This window comes from Typopeltis vanoorti, chromosome 21 (assembly GCF_054136105.1).
Source record: "Typopeltis vanoorti isolate ZY-2024b chromosome 21, IOZ_Tvanoo_1.0, whole genome shotgun sequence".
Lineage (NCBI taxonomy): Eukaryota > Metazoa > Arthropoda > Arachnida > Uropygi > Thelyphonidae > Typopeltis > Typopeltis vanoorti.
The window spans coordinates 95274331-95299040 of NC_143569.1; the positions used below are offsets into that span (position 1 = coordinate 95274331).

Here is a 24710-nt window from a genome sequence, read left to right on the forward strand (position 1 = left end):
GCATTCTGTGATACAATGATGCTCACTTATCTGTGCATCAATGCACTGTGATCATTGGCTAGCTACTTAGAATTTCTTCTCTAACTTTGGTTTCAGCACTCTTCACACATATATGTCTGATCCAGCATCTAACTGTGCTTGTGTTAACAGTATCATCTCTGTAAACATTTTTCAAATGAGTAAGAATTTCTGCCAGCTTACATCTTCTGCAGTAAAGAATTCAATCACCACTCTGTTTTGTAAGTGCATCTATAACAGCTGCCATTTTGAACTACTTGTGTGCTACGTTCATGTCACCGATTGCAGTGGCATTCTCTCAGGTGGAACCATACATTATTACTGTCCACTCAGTGACACGTAAAGCTTTCTGCTGAGCTTTATTTTTCTCTTTTGAGTGCAGCAGAAAGCTTTACGTGTCACTGAGTGGACAGTAATAATGTATGGCACTACAGAATCATTAAGTAATCATATTTTGAACTGCTAGCCTGTGAAATATCACAGTTATATGTATGCCATAGTTACTGTGATATTTCACAGGCTAGCAGTTTTTCTCTGAGAAGAAACTATTTTTAATTATGAAACTTGGCAAAATAGACTATAGAATATATGCGTGCACACACTATACTTGAAATTAAATGCTAGTTAGGATTAGGATATCACTTTTTATCTACCATCCTGTAGAATTGCATTGAATTGTGGCAATATTGAAAAGTAGTGACTGGTTGCTTGTTGGTTTCTGAAAAGTGGGCTAAAAACAGTACTGCTTAACTTAGAGGAATAAAAAAATGATAATGAAATTGATATTTGATATTATTGATGATAAATATATTATCTAAATGTAAGAATTGATAAGCTGTATTTGCTGTTGAAAAAAAAAAATGTGTGTGTCTGTTGTTACAGATGTCATTAAAAGGTGAAAATTCCATGGGTCCAGATGAAGAAATGATGAGAGAGCAGGAAGACACCTTAATGGGAAATGGATTGAGGCCAAAATTTAAAGGTGGATTTCGGAAGCGTTTTCCAAAAAAGGTGAGCCTATTGAAGAAAGGTTTATTGTAGCAACTTTCTTTAGATAACTAGAATTGTTGTTGGAATTTAGCTTGGACTTCTTGGTAGTTTGTTATTGTGAGGGTTGAATGTGTTTCTTTTATTTCATCGATTTCCTGATATATACCCTCAAGGGATGTATAGAATGCTATGACACTACAGATGATTAAGTTTATATTATCATGAATCTCTTGATAGCAGTTTTCCTTCAAATTAGTCTATCAGTTGTCAGCACTCCAATATTGTCATATCAGATCTTATATTTCACCCTTCAGGGATGCTTCTGACTGAATCAGTCCACTTCAATCTTGGCCTTCCTCTGGATCCTTTTACTTTTCCTCTTCCATTCTGTTTAATGACTGTACTATCTTAGAGTAGTTCTGGTCACACATTCTTAAATGTTATTTCTATACACCTGTTATTCAGTTTACTTAAAGAATCCTGTAGACTTGCATCGGATTTGTTTCGAACATCATCTATCTACAGAGCTAAGTTTGATATCTCTGGTTTTGATATGAGGTTTAATGTCTTTCTTTCATAATGATCCATATAGAAGATGAATAAGAGGGCAGCTACCTTATTCATGTCTTCTCACATATTATTTTACTTCCACCCACCCTTCTTGTATTTGTGTTGTTTCTAACTGCTACCTCACTTAAATATAGACTATGTGTTACTCTGTCTAATGATCCATTTACAACTATTCCATTCTGAAATCTTGGCACCTTCTCACATGACTTTACCAGGTCTTTAAAAAAAAAAAATAAAAAAAAATCAGCTAACGCCTTTTATTCCCGTATAGGGAGTAGGCGAGGCCGTTTTAGTCCTATCTAACTTTCAGAGATTGAGTGGGCAGTTCAATCTCCACAGGTAGCCAATCAGAGACAGCTGGTCCAAGGCTATCACTAATTGGCACACAGTGAAAAGAGGGCTCAGTATATGCCACCATCGTGTGGATTCTACAGTCAATTTTATTGAATTTATGGGACGAAAAACCCAAGTTTCTGGGAGTATAAGCACACTTGCTCATGCCAAAAGATCAACTTACTCGAGAACCGGTCGCAAAAAGGCTTAGAAAAAGTTCCTCTTGTTGGCAACTAGAATGGAACTCCTTGTGGTACTTTTTCTTCACGCAGTTTAGCGCTGAGGAGTGTAAACACCACTGAACTACACAGTTTTTTTTTTTTTAAATCAGCTTACCCCTTTTATTCCCATATAGGGAGTAGGCAAGGCTGTTTTAGCCCTATCTAACTTTTAGAGACTGAGTGGACAATTCAATCTTCACTGATTTTTCCAAGTACAATATATAAAACTTAAATACAGATCATTGCCGTATTTCCCATGATTTCTCAACGATTTGTTATAAAGTGAAAATCTGATCTTGATGCTCTCTATTTGGGCCCAACTGAGCATTTTCTTTGCCAAGTTTCTCTTCCACAGTTTTTCTTAACCTGTTCTCAAGTATAGATGACAATTACACAAATTTTTCTGTAATTGTCGTCTCATAATTTTTATACAGATGGGAACTATGAGAGCTATACTACAGTCCTCCAGAATTTGACATTCTAATCAGTCATCTGAGTTATGCAATGTCATCAGCAGCAAATTCCTGGTATATACCCTCAAAGGGTGTGAAGGATATTATAGTACTACATCATTACTAACTTCATATCTACAATTTTCCTCCAAATCAGTCTGTTACCTATCAAGACTCCAATATTATCAGATCTTATATTTCTGTTTTCTAAGGCACTTTTCACTGTATCAATCCACATATATCTTGGTCTTCCTCTGAATCTTTTTTTTCTTTCCTGCCAATCTGGCAGAGAACACTTGTTTTGCTAATCTTTCCTCTCCCATTCTATTTAAGTGACCATACCACCTGAGATCAGCTCTGGTAATGAATTACTGGATTCTGACAATGTCAAGTTTCCTCGTTTTTAATATGATATTGCCATTGATGCCATCTGTTAATGCCCCTAATCTTTCTTAGGACTCATATCTGCAGTCTCTAGTCTTTGGTCAAGTGTTTTACTTCTGACCCAGCTCTCATATCCATAAGTTAAAATTGGTTTGAACACTGTCTTGTATATAGCTAATTTAGTGTTTTGGCTAATTTCTCTCTTATTCCATATAAATTTATTCAGTTCACTTTCTACCATACCAGCGTTGTTCATTCTGTTGTCTATTTCCATATTTAATTTACCATCTTCACTAAAAATCATGCCTAAGTAGCTGAAATGTTTCATTTGTTCTATAGGTTCTCCTCCATTCACAATATTAACATTGATATTTTCAATGCTTCTGCCTAATTTCATTGTCTTCGTCTTGTTGTTGTTAACATTCATAGCATATCTATTACAACAGTTATTCAATTTAGTCAATGAATCTTGCAGACTTGTAGTGGATTTAGAACATCATCCGCATAAAGCAAAGAGCTGACATTAACATCATCAATTTTGATATCACTTTTAATACTACTTTCCTTCATAATGTGATCCATATAGATAATGAATAACAGAGGGGATAATGTACATCCTTGTCTGACGCCAGATTTAACATTAAACTACCTTTCTATACTTCCTTCAATTCTAACTGCTGACTTACAACTCAATGGGGCATTATATCAAGACAAGTATTGCTTGATATAATGCCCCATTGACACGATATAACTAGTGGTTTGATCTCTTGGTTTCTTGTCATATGCCTTTTCCAGATCTACAAAACTTAAATACAGATCTTTGTTATATTCCCATGATTTCTCAACTATCTATCGTAAAGTGAAAATCTGATCCTGACAGCCTCTATTTTGGCCTGAATCTGGCTTGTTCTTCACCAAGCTTCTCTTCCTTCTCAACAGTTTCTCAAGTATACTTGCGTATATCTTACCAGGAACACTTAGTAATGAAATACCTCTGTAATTCTCACATTCAGTTTTATTTCCCTTTTTATATATAGATATTATGAGAGCTCTACTCCAGTCATCTGGAATTCGTCCCTCTGAGCTATGCAGTGCAGCCACTGTACGACTTTTATACCTCCATACTTGAGCATTTCTGGTTGAATATCATCTACTCCTGCTGCCTTTCCACATTTCAGGCTTTTGATGGCTTTTTCTACTTCAAGTATGCATATGTATTCCTGACTGCATGCCTGGTCAGTGTTTTTTAACACTGTGCTGTCATCACTGCTTGTTTCATTTAACAATTTTTCGAAGTAATTACTCCATACTTCAAGGGTATCTTTTTCTCCTGATTTCATGTCACTTTTTACATCTCTAATTCCTTTTACAGCACTCTTTCCTCCATTTCTGAGCTTCTTCAACAACCTCCAGAATATCTTACCACCTTCTTGATATTTATTTTCAATGTTCTTACCAAAGTCCTCCCATGACTTTTGTTTAGCTAGTTTTACACAGTGTTTAGCTTTCTTACATTTGTCTCTGTATTCTGTAAGAGTAAAAGCTGACTTATTTGCCAGGAACTTTTGATATGCCAAGGAGTTCTGATTTTTCTATCCTTGCAGACAACCTCACCAAATGCCTCTCTAGCTGAATCAATCAGTATATATGTAGAAAGTATTTTACCTTGGGTATAATAAATGTTCGGACTTGCCTTAGCTTGCACTACTTAATACTTAGTTTATTACTTTCCAGAAGAGATGTTAAAAAATGAATAAAGGGGATTCCTGCTTTAATATTAATATCTTATTTTCAAAAAACAATTTATAACTCGCGCTCTAATTAGCTAACATTGGATTAGTTCTACATATTAGAGTTCTGTTATTACTCTGTTAAGATACTTTTAAATGGACCTATTATAGAATTGTGTTACAAATAGCAAAGAGGGAAAAGAAGTATATTAGAACAAAACTAATTAATGTTGTTCAATCTGAACAAAGAGCTGAAGATGTTCTTCTTTCAAGATAGACTGCATGTTTGCATTGTCTACATCTAAACCTCAGAAGTCTAAATTGCAGATGGAACTTGATGTTCTGACCAGCATGTGTGGAGTATGCCTAACTCCAGTTTTCCAGAAGTCTAGCTTTATTAGCCTTGGAATATTTATCGGTCCACAGACATTAAACCATTCAAACTGGAAGAAACTAGAAGTGAATTAACACAGGTATGATTCGAAGTGTGTTCTCCATTCCTTCAGTGGAAATCCAAGCCATTGGTACCAGGCACTGCTAGATGATAGATGATTTTCTTTACCAGAGTAATATCACTGCCTTATTTATAATAAATTTAGTTTAATCCTTTATCCAAGTGTGAGCAAACAAAGTTTGCGCCTGAAAGTATCTTCAGGACTGGGGTAAGGTGGTACAACACCAGGGCACTCCTTGCAAAGGTGGAGCAAGATACCAGCACTCCTATCTCAGTATCTCCCATAATGCAAAACACATCTCCTTGCAGATATGTCTAATGTTATGCATTAAGGGAAGAGCCACAACCCAGACTAGTTTCGACCTTTATTGAGGTCTCTTCAGTGGGAGCCTTACTTAATGCATAACATTAGACATATCTGCAAGGAGATGTGTTTTGCATTATGGGAGATACTGAGATAGGAGTGCTGGTAGCTTGCTCCACCTTTGCAAGGAGTGCCCTAGTGTTGTACCACCTTACCCCAGTCCTGAAGATACTTTCAGGCGCAAACTTTGTTTGCTCACACTTGGATAAAGGATTAAACTAAATTTATTATACTCTAACCAAGTGAAAAATAAATTTTTAACATTTTTCATCAAAAAGCAATCAACTGCCTTATTTATTAGAAGCTTAAAGTGGCTTAAAACCATTTTTGGATTCATTCCACAGCAAAGACCAGGTTAACCTTTTCCTATTTCTTTCAGCATACATTATGAATGATATTTTCATAGTTATGCCAGATATTTTGGAAAACCCAACTTCTTTTCAAGGATACATTTTTAAAATCGACAGGCTGGCTACTAGATTGAACTCAGTGGTGATGTTTTAGGAGGCTTCCAAGTTAGTAAATATATAATCTTGGTGCCACTATTTTGCCAAATATGTCTGGAGGGAATCTTGAAGTGGTGTGTGGGAGGAGGAGGCACTGCGGAGACCATGATCTACACAGAGATAGGTAAATTTTCCACGTGTATGTAGACGTCTAGCAATGAATCCATTTGCATGTGAAAGAAAGCAAACCTTCCAGATTCAATTTACAAATAATCACAGTTTTAGTTCCAATTTCAATTAGTTTTCTTTGATGTTAAGTACCATAAATGGAGTAAGGTTTAAAGAATCTGAAACCTCTGGCATTGGGCATCAAAACTAAGAACCTCTGAGTTTTATGACAATCAGGACAAGAAGGTATTACTGTTAATTTTCTTGGTTGACTTGTATTTCTTGCTCTCACCAGCAAGTGTCTACTTCATCTTATGCTGGACAACTATGCATGTAGCCCTCTTTGACAACTTATATCTAAAAATTGATATGTCATACAGTCGAATTATCTAAACTGTCATTATCTTCCTAGCAGACTTAACACAACTTAACGATCATAACACAACATTGGTTTCTCCTCTCTGACTTCACAGATCAAGCTGGAAAGGAAGCCAGATCACTTCATAACTGATAATAAGACCATCAGTTATGATTTGACCAAATTCTTAACCAGCATGCCAGATAATTCTCATCATTCTTTCATCGCTCGGGACCTTTTCTGAACCACTTCCTCCAAATATAAGCAGATGTGTGCTCATCTGTTGGCATCTCTACAGGTTGATTAGCTGATTTTTTTTTCTTTTGATTCCAACTGGGATTTCTGTGCCTCTTTTACATGATGTGATTACTGTTTCCATTCTCCTGATTCAAACGCCTGTTCGAGTAAATAACTGGAATAATCCTTATAGGAATGAGGGCTTTCATCCTTCCTCCTCCCAACTTCTATTTAAGTCCTGGTCTTTGTGTGTGTGTGGGGGGGGTGTCCTTGCATTCTGTAATAAAAATACAGTATATATTCAGTGGCTCAAGTCAAGAATTTCAGTGTTTCAATTGCCTTGTGCTGTAGCTCTGACAAGCATAAGGAAATCATCAAAGCAGATGTTTCTAAATGCAATGAGCTTGCTTTTTTTTGGTCAAGTAACATTCAGATTGCTAAAGTTGTTCGATGTAATTTCTGCCCTCTTTTGTTTCTACCTTTCTCACATCCTGATAGTACCATGATAAAATCACCCAAAAACAAGGCAGACAGACTCTTGGAATCGGTGTTTGCTCCATCTCATGCAGATGGTGAAGGTAGATTACCACAAACTTCTCCCAACATGCCTCCTGGTCCAGATGGTACCCTTCCAGTTGTGCTCTAGAATTAATATCCATCTGGTATTGCCTATATAAGCTGTCCTCCTCATCTTGCAGGTAGCTAACTGCATTTACTTTGCAAAAAAAAAAAAAAAAAAGTGAAATAAAGCCATCCAACTGTTGTTCCATTGCTCTCATATCAGTACTCTTGAAAGTGATGGGGGGGGGGGTCATCAACAGCTGGCTTCTTCACTATCTGGAGACCCATCGGTTAATTAGTGATCACCAATATGGATTCTGCTATTCCTGTTCTACAGTAGACCTTGTCATAGTCTTTGGACATGGGCTGAAATCTTAAGTAAGAAGTAAACTACTCCTTCCAGGAATTTCTTGACAGCTTAATCTATTTCTTTGAAGCAAACATTTATCCCAAAGGAAAGTAGGGTGTTGGTCTTTTAATTCTTCTGTTTCTGTAGTTTGTAGAAGTTTAAAATAGCGCCTGGTAATTATATGTATAAATATCCATCTGTTTTTCATATTCTGAGTGCAATAATGTTGATATTTCATATAGTTTTTTTGAAAATATGGTAAAATGTAAAATTTGTATTTATAGCATTAGTGAATAATAAATTATGTCTAGTGCTGAACATAATCAGTTTATTAAATCAGATTGGAGTGGGAGACATAATAAAGTGAGCCAAGTATAATGAGAAAGGAGGAGATTGGCTGTTGCAGTTTAGATGCATATATATATATAATTTTACTAACAATGTTTTTAATAATTGGTGGTATTGTTTTTTACTGTTATGGTGCTGCTCGAATTTCAGAAGAGTATTTACATTCTCAACAGTTAAAATAATGGCAACCAAGTAGCCACTTTGGAATTGCAGTCAACCTTGAGTACTTGGCTAATTTTTTATGCATGAGATTTTTTTTGTCACTTTTTTAAATTATTTTTTCTAGATTAAATAGGTAAAACGGTGCTAAAAATAAATGATCGAAATCTATTGAAGAATGTGACCTGTAGTGATGTTGGTAGCAATTTTCTTTTACATTTTAGTTCAGTTATACTGAAATTGCTAAGTGACCTTAAACAATATTAACTCTTTGCACTCGGTGCTCGTGTGTAATAGATCAGTTCTACGGGTCTCATCTCACCTCATCTGTAAGATGAGAGATTGGTCCTTACTGCTAGCTTGGTTCTGTCATGACTATGTCATAGCCTACAGATTGAATGGCATCTCCCAAATGATGCATGCAAATTGCTCTGTAACACATAAGCTGTCTGAGCGATGGTTTCTTTTACAGTGGCACTAACAAAGAGTTGGACAATTTTTAAACAAAATATTTCTATTTCTAGTTTATTGGTGAGCTGTTCAAGAGAGAATGATTTATACATCTGATACAAAAGAAAATGTTAAAGTATACAAAGGTGTTTTCCCTTCTCTGATGGTGAAACAGTGGTCGAGCTGGCAAGAATACACAGTGTAGTAGTAACCCAAGCTAAGCCATCATCTAAGAGTGCAATCCAGCTGTAGGGTATGCCATTGGTCAAAGACACATGATCTTAGAGGATTCTTCGGGATGTCATTCCTGTGATGCCGAATGAGTGCAAAGGATTAAAGTTATATTCCAGATTTATTCATATGGCTTAAGTTGTGGTCTACAGAAAAGCTTGATGAATAAGTGCCATCTCCCCATTCGCATGACATTCCTTTGTCTCTACAAATTTGTTATAGCAAGAGTTAATGGTACTTGAAATGCTTTGAGGGTTTGGCCTGGGGGATTATATAGAAAAATACTTTACTTCTCAGCTCTTATCACATGCATATTAAATAATTTTCATTATATAAAATTATTTAATATGTATGGAAGAATTTGCTATCATTACTCCTAACAGTGCCTCTGTAGCTCAGTCGGTTTCACAGTGGAGTTTGATTGAAAAACATGTCATCATTAATTTCCTGATATGTACCCTCAAGGGGTGTTCAGGCTATTTTTATCAACCTATAGTATCATGTATGGGTAGTGGATTGGGAAAAGGGGAAACTTGTTTACATTTGATTTAAAAGCTGTATATTGTATTTCTTGGGAAACTCATCAGGGGAAGAATGTTCCACAATACAGAGCAGTAGCAAGGATGGAGGAAGAGGAAAAGAAACTTGTTCTTTTGGTTTCAAGTTATACTGTGAAGGGATGGCAGCAGCTGCACATGATCCAATGGACTTACTGTACTGAGTGGTGGAAATATTTATAGAATACACATTGCAGAAACCAAACGAGTGAGTTGGTAAGTGATGGATTTTATTAATCAATCTAATTGCCCTCCTATGTATTGAGTCAAGCATTTTGAGGGAGCTTTTAGTAGCTCCACTCCAAATGTGAGAGCAATATTTGATAGCTGAACAGATATGTGATTTGTATGAGGTTAACAGCTGTTCAGAGGTAAAGTAACATCTTGAGTGAAAGAGATCCTAGTTTTTTAGAAGCTGGGGTATAGTGGTTGTGATATGATTATGCCGAGAGAGGCTTGGTATCAGGGTAATTCAAAGAATAGAAATCTTGTGTTGTCTAGAAATTTGAATGTTGTCAAAAATAATATTGGGATAAAATGGTTCTTTTTTTGTGAGAAATGAGACAGAACTGGGTTTTACTAGCATTGAATGGATGAGGTTATCTGAATCCCCATTGGAGAGATGGCTTAGAGATCAGAATTGAGGGCAGTGGTGGTTGATGCTCTGTAGGTTGTTTTTATGAGGTGCCAGACCTCATAAAAAGCTATGACAGCACTACATGATTAAGTTTACATTATAAATAATCTCCTATCAACAATTTTCTTCCAAGTTAGTCTATTATTTGTCAGCCTCCAGTTTGTCGTATCTAATTGGCCGAGTGGTTAATGTACCCGCTCTACAACCAGTGAGTTGCAGTGCAGATTCAATTCTCGCCATGGACATGAACATTTGTGAATACTTTTAGGGGGAAGATAAATTTCACTGCCCAGTGCGAGACGGCTCTCCCACTTATTGGAGACCTGAAGTGGTTGAAAAAGTTCCATGTTTGGTCTCTAAAGCAATGTTTCCAGACTATGTAAAGATAAATTTAAAAATTACAAAAATATATATATAACTGATGAAATGGAGGGGGAAAAAATCCTTAGCCCATCCTTGGTACAAATGTACTATAGGTTTAGTAATAATCTTTCATGGGTAGTAATAGTAACCACATTTAAAAAAAAAAAAAAAAAAAAAAAAGGGAAACCATTCTAAGGCACTTCTGTCTGAATCAATCCACCTAACCTTGGTCTTCCTCTGGGTCTTTTTCCTGCCATCTTTGCATCAAACACCTGTTTTGTTAACCTTTCCTCTTTCATTCAGTTTAAGCGATCATACCAACGATTAGTCATGCTAACAATGTGAAGTTCCTTTCTAATGTCTTCATTTTTAATATGATCCTGCCATTTATGCCATCTGTTCAGGTCCCTAATTTTTTTAAGATCTATTATATCTGTGGTCTCTAATATTTGATTAAATGCTTTGTTTCTAATTCAAATCTCAAATATAACTTAAAACTGGTTTGAACCCTGTCTTATATACTGCTAGTTTAGTTTTGGTTAATTCATGTAAATTTATTCAACTGGCTCCCTGCCATACCAGCTTCACTTTTCTGTTGTCTATTTCCAGATTCAACTTGCCATCTTCACAAAAACTGCCTAATAGCTGATATATTTTGTTCTTCATGCTTTCCATTCAGAATACAGCTGAAGTTTTGTATGTTCCTGTCTATTTTCATAGTTGTGGTCTTTTTATTGCTGATTTTCATGCCAAATTTGTTACAGCTTTTATTCAATTTAGTTAGAGACGCCTGGAGACTTGCACTCGATGTGTTTAGGAATACAACATTGCAAAAAACTAGTTTGATATCTCTCAATTCTAATATCAGGTTTAATGCCCCATTCTTTCATAATGTGCATCCTTGTCTTACACTTGATTTTTCTATTCCATCTTCCTGTATTCCCTTCAATTCTGACTGCTAACTTACAGTTTAAATATAGACTATCTATTGACCTGTATAATGATCCGTTTACCCCATATAACTATAGTGTTTTGAAAAGCTTTTCAATGGACACCTTGTCATATGTGTTTTCCAGATCTAAAAAACCTGAAGATTGATTTTGCAACTATTTGTTGTAAAGTGAAAATCTGATCTTGACTACCTCTATTTGGCCTGAATCCAGCTTGTCCTCCCCCCCCACCACCACCACCACCAGTTTTTCTTCCATGGTGTTTCTCATCCTCTTTTCATTTATGAGAGCATAAATCTTACCTGGAACACTAAGTAGAGAAATTTCTCTGCAATTCTCACATTCAGCTTTATTTCCTTATAGATGGGAACTATGAGAGCTTTACTCCAATCAAATGGAATTTGACCTTCCAGGCCCTATGAATTATGTTGGAAGTTTTTTGGCAAATCGTATAGGTAAAATATGACTTCTCCATTACTTCCACCTTAGTATCACCACCTCTGGGTCTGGCTCCCATTGACGAGACCTCAATCAAGGTCAAAACCAGTCTGGTAGTGGCCTTCCCTTAATGCATAGCATTATAGATGTCTGCAAGGAGATGTGCTTTGCATTATGGGAGATACTGAAACAAGTAGTGATGAGAGCTTGGTCCACCTTTACCACGAGTTGCCTCAATCCTGAAGATACTTCAGGTGCAAACTTTGTTTGCTTACACTTAGATAAAGGATTAAACTAAATTTATTATATCCTATGAATTATGTGTGTATTCACTCCAAAAATTTTTATACCTGCATTTCTGGTCAAATATCATCTTCTCGAGCTTCAATATTTCAAGTTTTTAACAGTTTTTTCTACCAGAAATACACTTTTATTAATACAGACCAGTATTTTACAAATAAACATTTATTAAAACCTACCAGTTTCGCCAGCAAACTGTCTGGCTTTTTCAAGGTATTACGGAGATATGAAAGTAAATGCAAATTAAAAGGAACATAAAAAACGTTGTAAACCAAACTAGTATCTGTACACAACGTTTACAACGTTTTTTATGTTCCTTTTAATTTGCATTTACTTTCATATCTCCGTAATACCTTGAAAAAGCCAGACAGTTTGCTGGCGAAACTGGTAGGTTTTAATAAATGTTTATTTGTAAAATACTGGTCTGTATTAATAAAAGTGTATTTCTATCTATAAAAACGACCAAAAATGTATACCTTGAATAGTTTTTTCTACCGCGAGTATTGATATGTACTCCTGTTTGCATTCCTCTTGAAAATTTTCTGGTATGGTTCTTCAGTGCTTGTGTCATTTAAGTCTTTCAAAGTAATTACTTCAGACATCTAGAACATTCTTGTCTTCTATTGTTATGTCACCTTTATCATCTTTGCTTCCTTTTGCAGCACTCTTTCATAAGCTTTTTCAGTTGCCTCCAGAACATTTTTCTGTCTTCCTGATATTTACCTTCTATATTCTTACTGAAGTCTATCCATGTCTTTTAATTTGCTACTTTCACATATAGCTTAGTTCTATTACATTTATCTCTGTATTCTTTTAGGGCATCTGCCAACTTATTCACTAGGAATTGTCAGTATGCTTTCTTCTTTTCCAGGACTACTTTAATTTATTTTATCCACATGTATATCATTTGTCCATTTATACTTAATTGGCTGTGTGTAGTAAAAACAAACTGGTTAATAAAGTGTTTGTTATCACTGAAGAACTTCACAGGAATGCAATATACATTGTGATATTGGTTGATGATCTAAGCATATTTCAGTTGTTATCCAGAGATTTTGAAGACAGAAGATAGAAATGGCCATTAAAGAACTAAAATGTGGAAAGGCAGAAGGAATAGATGAAATACCTGCAGAATTCCTGAAACAACTTCAGAACAAAGGAACTGAAGAAATAATCAAAATAATAAATTTAATTTATAACAAAGGAGAATTACTAAAAGATTTTATGACCTTAATATTTATACCTATACCAAAGAAAAGTAATGCAGTGAACTGCAAGGATTTTAAAACAATAAGCCTCATTTCCCATACATCAAAAATACTTATGAGAATCTTAACACGAAGAATTGCATCTAAGGTGGAAGAATTTCTTGGAGAAGATCAGTTTGGTTTCAGGAAGGGGTAGGGGAACAAGAGATGTGATTGGACTGGTAAGAATAGTGAGTGAAAGAAGTCTGCAACTGAATAAAGAGGTTAATATCTGTTATATATTTGAAAAAGCTTTTGACTTTATAAAATGGGATAAGATGGTGGAAGTAATGGAAAAGATTGGAAAGACAGAAGGCTAATTATTTCACTATATAGGACAAACTGCTATGGTGAGAGATATATGGTACAACAGAACCAGGTATCATTGGACGAGGCTTAAGACAAGGCTGTTCTCTGTCACCAATTTTGTTTAACATGTATTCTGAAGCACTGGAGAATTTGAAAGAAGGAATAAAGATTGGAGGTAGACAGATATTTGCAATAAGATATGCAGATGACAAGGCATTATTATTAAATACTGAAACAGGACTACAACATCTGTTGAACAGATTACTGGAATTGTGTATCAATTATGGAATGAAAATTAACATCAGAAAAACAAGGGTAATGAAAATAGCAAGGAAAGAGGCAAATATGGATATCAGAATAAATGGGGAAAAATTGAATCAAGTAAAGACATTTAAATATCTAGGAAGTGTTATTAACAGTGATGGAAGGTGTAAAAGTGACATAAAAGCAAGAATAGCGATGGGAAGAGATGCCTTTAATAGAAAATGGAATTTATTCAGAAGTAAAATGGATAGAAACATAAAGAAAAGACTAATAAAATGCTATGTGTGGAGTGTTACCCTCTATACAACTGAAACTTGGACATTGAAGAAAGAAGAAATTAAGATTTTGGAAAGCTTTGAGATGTCGATGGATGGAAAAAATCAAATGGACAGATAATATAACTAATGAAGAGGTCTTAAAAAGAGTAGTAGAAGAAAGAAGTCTGTTAAGGAGGATAAAAAGAAGAAAGAGAAACTGGATTGGACATATTCTGAGAGGGAATGGAATCATCAGACATGCCATTGAAGGAAAATTAGTCGGGGAAAAAGACCCAGAGGAAGAGTAAGGAAAACAATGCTAGATGACATGTTGTGAATGTAGGCAGGTACACAACCTTGAAAGACAAGGGCTCAGAACAGAAGAGAGTGGAAGAAACGTTTTTGCTACTAAAAGAAGAACCTGCTCAATTGCAGAATACTCAAGAAGATGAAGATATTCAGGCTTGCTTATTGCTGATTTACTCCTCACAAAAATTCTGAACCTTGACAATTGCTCCAGAACTGTGCAAGCTCTTGGAAACAAGTAAGAACACTAACCCTTATAAGTTCTTTAATTATGAGAATAATGACACATCTGTTATTGTATTGATGTTTCTAGGAATGTAACTAAGTTTCAAAATATTCCAGTTATTGGGTTGGCCAACCATGGGTATCATCATTAAATTCCTGATATGTACTTTCTAGAGGTGTGCAGGAAACCATGATAGTACTGCATGAAAAGTTTACATTAACCAGGTTACAAGTTCATGTGGTACAGATGCAGGTTTGAACATCCATGCCCGATGCAGATTCAAACCTGCATCGGGCATGGATGTTTGTAAAAGCCACACTCAGCATTTCAAGAACTGAAAGGCTTTAGTGTCTTTTGGGCAGTAGATGGTGTTGCATGTTTGGTAGAACTACAATTTCATAGTTGGAGGATTAAGTAGAGGAAACTGAAATGTTTGTAGTGCAGTAGAATGCCTTCCCACAATTAATCCTTAGGCTTCTTGCAGGTTTCACGTAATAATGATAATAATATAATGTTTTAAATAATGGCTTAACACATGTAAGAGAAACTAAATATAATTTATTACTCCTATTTGCTATTACTGTTATTGTTATTAATTGTATATAATTTTTTTAAAATTAATTATACATCTGTACCTACTTTGAACTCTAATAGTGTTTCCTCCTACTTGTACAGCTGAGATAGAGACGTGTGATATTATAGATATTATATGCATGCTTTGTGACTCGTTCTTGTGTTCATAATTTAAATGTTGTAGCTGATTCTTCTGCCTTCTCCCTAAATGAAGCTTATGACATAATGAGCAAAATATTAGATTTCTCTGATATGAGTAAAGCTGTTATTTAAAAAATTATACCGTGTTTAATATGCATGTCTCTATTAAACTTCTAGTAATAATAATAACTTCCTATCAACAGGCTTCCTCCAAATTTGTATGTTGGGACTCCATTATTGTCAGATCTTATATTTTGGTCTTCTAATTGCATCAGTCCACCTATCTCTTGGTCTTTATACAGCCATCCTGGCATCAAACCCCGTTTTTGCTAACCTTTCCTCTTTCTTTCTGTTTAAGTGACCATAAACTGAGATTAGTTTTGCTTACACATTACTGAATGCTAAAAATGTCAAATTCCTTCCAATGAGTCTGCCATTTGTATCTGTTCCTTCTAATATTCATTAGTTAGAACTCCCAGATCATAAATTAAGATTGGTTTGAACTGTCTTGTATACAGCTGCATTAATGTTTTGAATAATTTCTCTTTTATTCCATATAAATGTATTCATTGACATCCTACCATACCTGTTTTGCTTACTCTTGTTATCTGTTTCGATTATTATGTCATCTTCACTAAAAACTGTCCCTATTTACATGTTCTGTAAATTTCAGCAGTTTACAGAACATGTTCTGTCCATTCAGGATACTGATATTTTCATCATTCCAGCCTTATTCTCAGTTTTTTTATTGGTGATTTTTATACCAAATTTGTTATAGCAGTTATTCTATTTATTTTTCCATCTAACTTCAGTAATAACAAGTACCGATTTTTTTATGTAGAGAGTAAATTTGCTATAAATAGGTAAATCTTATGAGCTCTTAGGGTTTCCCTATCCCTAATTCTTTAATAAAAAAATGAATAAAGCATGCTTTCGTGTGCTGTAAATGAGGTGAGAATAGTAGCTTCTTTTGTAACTGATATGTTGTTTTTATTTTTAATAATGTAAAATTATCTTGATAATGTTGTGGCATTTAATGTTAGTACGGTGTCAGTAATTCATGCTGTAACCTGTTATCTCTGCCAAGTAGTCATTTGATGAGTAGTTACTGTATGGTTGTTGGAGACCAAACCGAGCAGTTTGAAAGCATGAGAAAACATTAGGAAGTGTAGTATTTCAGGTGTGTTTTATCATCATTGTCAATATCAGAAATAAAACCAAGCATTAAATTAATTGCAAAAAAAAAAAAATTTCTGTATTTTCATGCACATACAAATTCATTTTCATGCACATACAAAAACTGTCTATCACAGGTAAAACAACTGTTGCATAATATAAAAAAAAAAAGAGATGGGGGGGGGATTAGTGATGGAAGATAAGTGCAAATCACTTTCCAGGAGTATCTACACTGTGCATTGCTCACCCAGTGAATTACTTGTGTCAGTGACACTGAAAAAATTATTTTGGTCTTTGTGTAAAATAGCAGATATTACTGTTATTAGATTTTAATAAAAATTAAAATTGCTTAAATATTAAGTTTCATCAAAATCAGTTCATTTTTATTCTTTTGGATATATAATACAACCATGGGCATGTAGTAAATTTTATATAAATTTATCATATTTTATTTTATATTTATTGTACTGATAATTGTGAGATATTAGAATAATATGCAAGTTTAACCCATTGTTATATGCTGTATACTATCTAATTTAGTTCACTTTACTTATATTAATGATAAAATATTCTTAACAGAAACTTACATATTAAATATGCTTCTGTGGTTTAGCAGTTCTGTAGGGTTATATTTGTTCATTTTTATTAAACTTGTTATTTATCTAAAAACATGTGTTCTCAATACTGGAAACTTTCTGCAAAATAATGTTATTTTAAGATTAAAATTAATGTTTCATAATACAGAACACACTTTGGTTTCTGCTTATTATTTTTTATCTTCCCCCTATAAATCCAAATGATAAATATTCATCCCTGTATTTTTTGATTTTCTACTTTAATAGATGATTCTTGGTTTGTTCATTTGAATGTGCTTCTTTACATGTTATTATTAATGTTTTAATGTTATGTTGAATCAGTTTTTAATAATTCATAATTATCAAGGAAATAAAATGTACATATATATACACAGTATAAATGCTAAAGTACTCTTCATTGACATCGTAGATATCCTCAGTAGCTCAGATGGTAGTGATGATTATGTCCTTTGGGGAAATATACAAGGTCTTTTTCAAAAGGAAGTGAGTTAGCTGGTGATGTATAGGGATTATTTATCCCAACAACAGCCTGGCAAACATCAGCACTTAACAGATTTGATACATCTAGTCTCATAGCCTTAGTTGCTTTGACTGTAAACCAAATTTTAAAAAAAATATTACACAAGGTATTCATACTTTGGTAAACCATTTGTAGCTGAAAGAATGACTATTTTATATTATTTGATCCATTACCAGAGTGACTAAAGAATAGAAATTTAAGAACTTCAACACAGATGGCACATACGTTGTCATTTACAGTTCTTTGAATAATATCAAATAAGTATTAATGTATAAAGAACAAACAGGTAGATTATTATGTCTGTAGATAAATGCTAGGAGTATCAGAAACAAAGGATAGAGTTCGTTGCCTTAGTCAATATGTTGCGACCTCGGATTGTAAGTATTAGTGAGACCTGGCTATCAGAATTAGACCTACTAACTGGAATCGAGTGTCAAGGGTACAGTATTTTTAGAGAGGATGGGGCATGCTGCTAATGATATTGGACGACTTGAATCCAGTTAGAGTTGAGACCTATGATTGTAGTACTACTACTACTAACAATATTTCATGTGGCAGTGAATTTGAAGCCATCTGGTGTGAGGTGGAATCTAATAAGATCAATTACATAGTGGGGTGTTGTTACAGACCTGATGGATCGATTGCTAATGAAGAAGAAATGCATCACCAAATAGAAAAGATGAGTGCAGAAAGTAATCATGATGTGAGACTTTAATTATCCAAATATCAATTGGGTAGCAGTAAAATCTCGCGAGAAGAATGAAAATGCGTTTTTTTGAGCTGTTGGGACAACTTCCTCAAGCAGCATGTGAAGAAGGAACTCAAGGGCAAATAGTGTTAAATTTGATTATAGTGTCAGAGGGCGTTTCAGTTAAAGACGTAAGTGAATGGAACATTCACTAAGTTTGTGAATGTTCCATTCAGAAAAGGTTACATGCTGAACTATAAAGTAGGAAATTATGACCAACTGAGGAGTATACACTGACTTTAGTGGAATGGGATTGATTGCTGGATGGAAAGAATATTTACAGTGCATGGGAAGCATTTAAACAATACTTAAATTATGCAATATCAAAATGTGTCTTGAGAGTTTGAAAAATAAATGGGGTCAAATGGATGAGTAATCTTATTAAGCAAGAGATTTGTAAGAAAAGGACGATGTGGAAAGAATACATTACGAACATTATAAATAGCAGGCTAGAATAGTCACAACTGTTGTACAAAAAGAAACTGGCTCTGTGTGCTAAAGACAACCCACAAGAATTCTATTGATATGCTGCAAGTAAAAAAAAAAAAAAAAAAAAAAGAATGAATGAATGAATATGAAAGAATAACTTTTAAATGCTGATGGCGTGAGGGTTACAGATGTAGAAGAGGTTGTTCAGTTAATGAGTGCCCATTTTCTTAAAAGCTATCAATCTGGTATACGCAACATTGAGCTCACTGTTACCTCTTCGCTAGATGAAGAAACACAGGTGTATGAGGACGAGGTAATAGAGCTGTTGCACAAATTGAATAAGAATTTGGCAGTAGGGACTGGTGGGATATCAGCACATGTGCTAGAAGAGTGTTCAGCTGAACTGGCCATTCCTTTGACCAGGCTGTTTAATATGAATCTCAGAACAGAGAAAATTCCACAGGAATGGAAGGAATGTATGGTAATTCCATTGCACAAGAGTGGTGCAAAGACCGATGTATACAACTATCGACCAATTAGTATCTCAGCAGTGGAGGTGGTGAAGATTTTGGAAAAATTGGTTAGGGCTCACATTCAGAAATGGGTTGACAGTGAAGCTCTCCTTTGCAATGAACAACATGGGTTTATTAAGGGAAGGTCGTGTTTTAGCAACTTGCTCACATTCTATAACAACGTTACCATTGAACTAGACAAGAGGAATGGATACACCATGATACTTTTGGATTTTGCTAAGGCTTTTGACAGAATACAGCATGGTAGACTGTTGCATAAATTGAAGAAAATGGGTTTGATAAGAGGATGGCTGACTGACTTATATCAAAAAGTTGTATACGGCGGGTATGTGAGTCTTCATCCATAAGATTTTCAAAAAACAAGTGGTGTACTACCACAAGGATCAGTGCTTAGTCCACTGTTATTCAGTTGGGAAGGATTTGACAGGTGACATACAGCTATTTGCAGATGATACAAAGATAGGTAGGGTAAGCAGGAATGCTGCTGATATGCAGTACTTGCAGAATGATTTGAATAGGCTGGAATTGTGGGCATGAGAAAATGGGTGTCAGTTCATTGTCAGTAAATGTAAAGTCATTCACTTTGTCATGATTAGATATCCAATGTCGTATTATATTGGTGGGATTAGGCTAGAAGAAACTGATGAGGCTAGGGATCTTGGAGTGTTAATAGATAGGAAGTTGAAGTTCAGGGCCATGTGGCAAAGATTGCAAATACAACTCAAAAGTTTATTAGAATGCTGAAATGAATGTTCACATCTAAAGATAAGGATGTCATTTCGCCTCTTTACAAGGCCTTCATAAGACTTCACTTGGACTATTGTGCACTGGTCTGGTCTCTTGGTTTCCGTTGTGATTATGATATATTGGAGAGAGTACAAGGGAGAGTGTTGAAAATGATATCGGGATTGTGGAATACTGATTATGAAGACAGATTGAGAATTTGTAGACTGCAGACACTAGCAAACAGGAGAAAGAGGGGTGATATGATTGAGACTTACAAATTTGTGAAAGGGTCATACAGGATTTCAATTGATGGAATTTTTCCATTTGTGGAGGTGGGGAAAGGACGAGAGGACATCCTTGGTATCTGAGAATGAAGGCTGGTAAGAATTGGGTGAGGGCTAGAATTTTCTCTCAGATAGTGGTGCGTGATTGGAATAGATTGCCATTGGATGTTATGAGTGCAAGCAGTGTGGATGAATTCAAGAATTAAGTATGATTGCTGGTGTGTGTAGTATGTGACCTTCCTCAATGAGTCCTTGACTCCCTGGAGGTCTCTCTTAATAATAATAATAGTTATTAATATTATTATTATGTATATGCATCAGCATATAATTTCTCACTCAAAGTTTTCCGAATTTGGATTCCCCCCCCTCCCCCCAAGTATTATTATATTTGCTGCTGCAAGCATTTGCCAATAGCGTATCCCATGCCAGTCATAGACCCTCAAGCATCCTTTTTATGTGAATCTCATCACCAAAAGTTTTAAATCCATAGTACATTAGTTGTAGTAGCATAGACGGGTTATGGATTAGTTAATCCAGAAATCTTGCTCTAGAGACCAAACATGAAACTTTTAAAACCACTTCCGACCTCTAGAAAGCAGAGTGGTGGTGATCTCACATTGGGTTGGAGAACATATACAAGTTATTCACTTGGCCAACCATGCCAAGTGAATAACATCCATAGATTGTGGATGTTAGAGAGCTTGTATGCTAACATTTATTTACTAAGTCCAGCATTTCTACCACTGACTGGTGGTCTTCCTTTGAAAATGCATTCAGCATTGCTTGCAGTTGTTTTGATCTCGAAACATCCCCAGATCTCTTGTGCTTTAAGATGTAGCTTTATCTTGAAGAACAAGAAGTCAGATGAAGCCAGTTGGGTCTGGGGACTAGTGATGGTGAATGAATTTATTGTTGTTCTTGGCAAAACGTTGTTGTTCAGAAATAGTGGTCGTGCATGTGTGTGTGTGTACTGGGATATTTTCATAGTGACACAACCAATTCTGTATATGACATTTTTTTTTTTCTGGTTGTCCTAAGGTAATTTTTTCTTGTCCTAAGTTATAGTATTACCAAAAGTATTACTTAGGATGTCTTTAGACATTTAAGGGAGGGACACCCTAAATAATAATGCTGGGTCAAGAGTTTGGCTTGAAAAGATGATGATGGATAACTTGAATACTCAGAATATTTGATATTTTTTCCAGTCCCAAACCTCAAAAATCACTGATGATTTGTTTCCTTACCATTGATTCATCTCCAAACATTGTTTGCAACATTTCAATGATCTCTGAAGCAATTTTGCCAACTTTGAAATAAAACTTGATGCAACCAGTTTGTTCTTTTCCTGTCTTCACTCATTTTACAACCAACTAGCTAAACCATATTTGCATGAAAAGTTAGGTACAGGTAGCTAATTTCAGAATGTAACACAATTCTCAATTTTTATATGAAGCTTGTACAGGCTTTAGTCAGTTATTGGTAGATGAACAAATTCTGGAAACAAATTAAGCCACGGGGTATTTTTAATAAAATTGCAAGTCAATGTTGGTTTGTTGGTATATTTTTGGGAAGGGGTCTACTTGTGTGTTTTATGCCTCCTATTTTTGAGTTCATGCTTAGGCACATTCAGTTTCAAATTCAACATTTCTGCCTTTTGGAGCAATCCTGTGAAGCCAAAGTTCCACACTTTAAACCACATACAATTAATCCCCGACTGTGTGGGCCAGGTTTTGTCATGAAAATCTTTAATTTTCAGGAGGGAAAAACCTTATCATCTCCATATATGACTAGCTAACTTACCTTCTGTTGAAAAGTTAAATTTTTATAAATGTTCCTTGCATCAGTTATGAAAACTGAACATGGATCTTTTTCCAACCAAAGAACTCATGTCATTGTGCTTTTGACTGCATGAAATTGGCACCACCAGACCATGATGTACCTTATGTCATTTAAGTGAGATATAGATATTAGAAAAAAGTAAGATAGAAATAACTTAAGTAAATACAAGAATGACTTCTTCAAAGTACAAATGATAGTAGGAATATCTAATTTAAACTGAGCAAGTGATAGTAGGGTATATGTAGAATTAATGTAGTGTAGTATTGTATGGTTAAGTTTTTTAAATAAAATTAACATATCAGTACTACACCATGAAGTTCACAAGCAGTTGTTATTGTCAGTAGGATATCTAAGGAAATTTTATGTATTCATTTAAAGTTAACATTGTTGTAGGGTAGACAGACAAATGACCTCCCAAATTATAAGAATTTTTAATTGCTTCAGTACCATGACTTAATTCTTCAGCACCTAAGTTTGATCTTTCTCTTTAGAGTACTGTTAGTGTACCTTACTTTCAGAAATGTTTAACCACTTTTCTAATTTTTATCTTGGGGTTTAGATTTACTTTGTTAGTCATAGATATCTGTTATTTCACATTCTGATGGATATTTTGAAACTAATAACATGGCTTTTGAAAATGTATGTTATAAATAATACTAAGCTAACAGAAAAAAAAAAAAAAAACTTGAAGAAACCAAAATCTAAAGAAAGATGAAAAGAAAATTAAAAATGGAGATCTCCAACTGCAGTGTTGGGATTTAACATGTTTCATGATAGTGCTTATCTTCAGAATAAAAAAAAAAAAAAAAAAAAAAATGTGGATGGTAACTGGATTTATAGGGAAGGATTTTTTTTTAACTGTTTCTGCATCATAGCTTTCACAGCATTTTTTATTTTAGGTTTGTGGTAATGTCATTATAAAGACATAAAGAGACTTTGTTCATTAAAAAAAAATCCTGTAGGTCTTTACTTTATTTAGGAATCAGCTTTGGTCTTTTTGCTGAGCTTGTTTGTAATGTTCAGTTCATAGAAAGAATTCACTTTTTTTTTTTTTTAATTTTTTATTTAGGGAAAAGCCTTTGGTATTATATGTCAACTTATGATTCAGGAAAATAATTTTTATATTTTTTGATCCCAGTGCATTGATGTTATCCATGAGTTTTAAGAGGAATAAGTAAAGTTCTTATGTGTTTGTGCATCATGCTTTGCATAGCTACTAATTGTAATTGTTAACTAGTTACTATTCATATTGGAGTTGACAGTCATTAAAGATAGTGATTTTTCAGAGTGAGCCGGTTTGTTTATAAGAACTGTCATATTTATTTTTGCATTTGTCTTTTTGTTCTATGAATTTTTGCAGCTTATATTTTATTTGAAAATATTCTTATTACAAATTTGGCAAATGGTTTGCTTCTTTTTTTTTCTTTTTTTTCTTCTTCTTCCAGTGTTGTTCACACATCTTGTTTTCAGTTCTGTTGTATATACCATGTTATATTCCATTTTGTTTTTGAAATGTTCTTACTTAATCATCTGATCCAGAAAGTTACTTATGCTCATTTTTGGACATTTCTTATGTTCTTGTGCAGTATTGATTCTGACATATTATTTGCTGTTTGTTGGAGGTGACATATTTCAACAGCAAAGCAGTAAATTTGCTCAATTGTTGAAATAATTTAGTGCACAGTAGAATATTAACATAAAATAATTTTTAAAAAAATATATTTTTTTTTACTTCATTAATAAATGTACAACACCCAATTTCGGAGATTCATTTAGCAAAAAGTTGGGAGGTCAGTTTCATAGCAAGGTGCAGCAGACATTAGGATGGTTTAGAAATGCACAACATAGTCTTAAATGCGACTTTGGTTATTTGATTATGGCATCTTGAAGTGGAACAAGGATCATTTTATACGCCATAAAGAAATGGAATTGTGATCATTGTAGTAATGTGAGTTCAAATTGGATTGATAAGAATATGCATAACATCAAGTTTTGTTATTAGAAAAACTTCATTATTAACCAGTGGGAAATCCTTATAAATGCATTTCTTCCCAAGACTAGTACAATATTTGGAAAAAAAAAGTATTTTATATATATAATATATTTACATACATCAAAAGGAATTTATTACATGATGTCTGACCAGATTTGAAAATATTTTTTAAAAAATATCTCCTAGTGGATAAATTTGGCCAGGACAGAGTGTCTTGTTCTGCAGTTAAAATCCATAGAATATAAGAAAAACATATTTCATTGCTTTTCATCATTTAAAAAAAAAAAAAAAAATGAAGATCTTAGAATCAAAAATGATTATTATAATCTTAGTGGTCATGATATTGTAATTTAATGTAAATGATCTTTCTCAGAGATGTTAAAGTCAAGAAGCAAAGCAAATTGCAAATGTACAGCTTGAGTATTTATTTTCCTAGAAGACATAGTAATTAGGACAATTTACTCCTATATAATTG

General features: G+C 34.4%; 1 protein-coding gene across 2 annotated transcripts in view; it reads left to right on the forward strand.

The window, feature by feature from the left end:
• LOC150095127 (uncharacterized) overlaps positions 1 to 24710 on the forward strand; it is a 67649-nt gene that overhangs the window by 41228 nt on the left and 1711 nt on the right. Inside the window, exon 3 of one of the 2 annotated variants that reach the window (XM_090410909.1) lies at positions 901 to 1029. In XM_090410909.1, the coding sequence (XP_090267035.1) occupies positions 901 to 1029 (129 nt within the window). Of the gene's footprint in view, positions 1 to 900; positions 1030 to 24710 lie in introns of those variants that run through there. The other variant, XM_090410910.1, reaches the window with a different exon arrangement.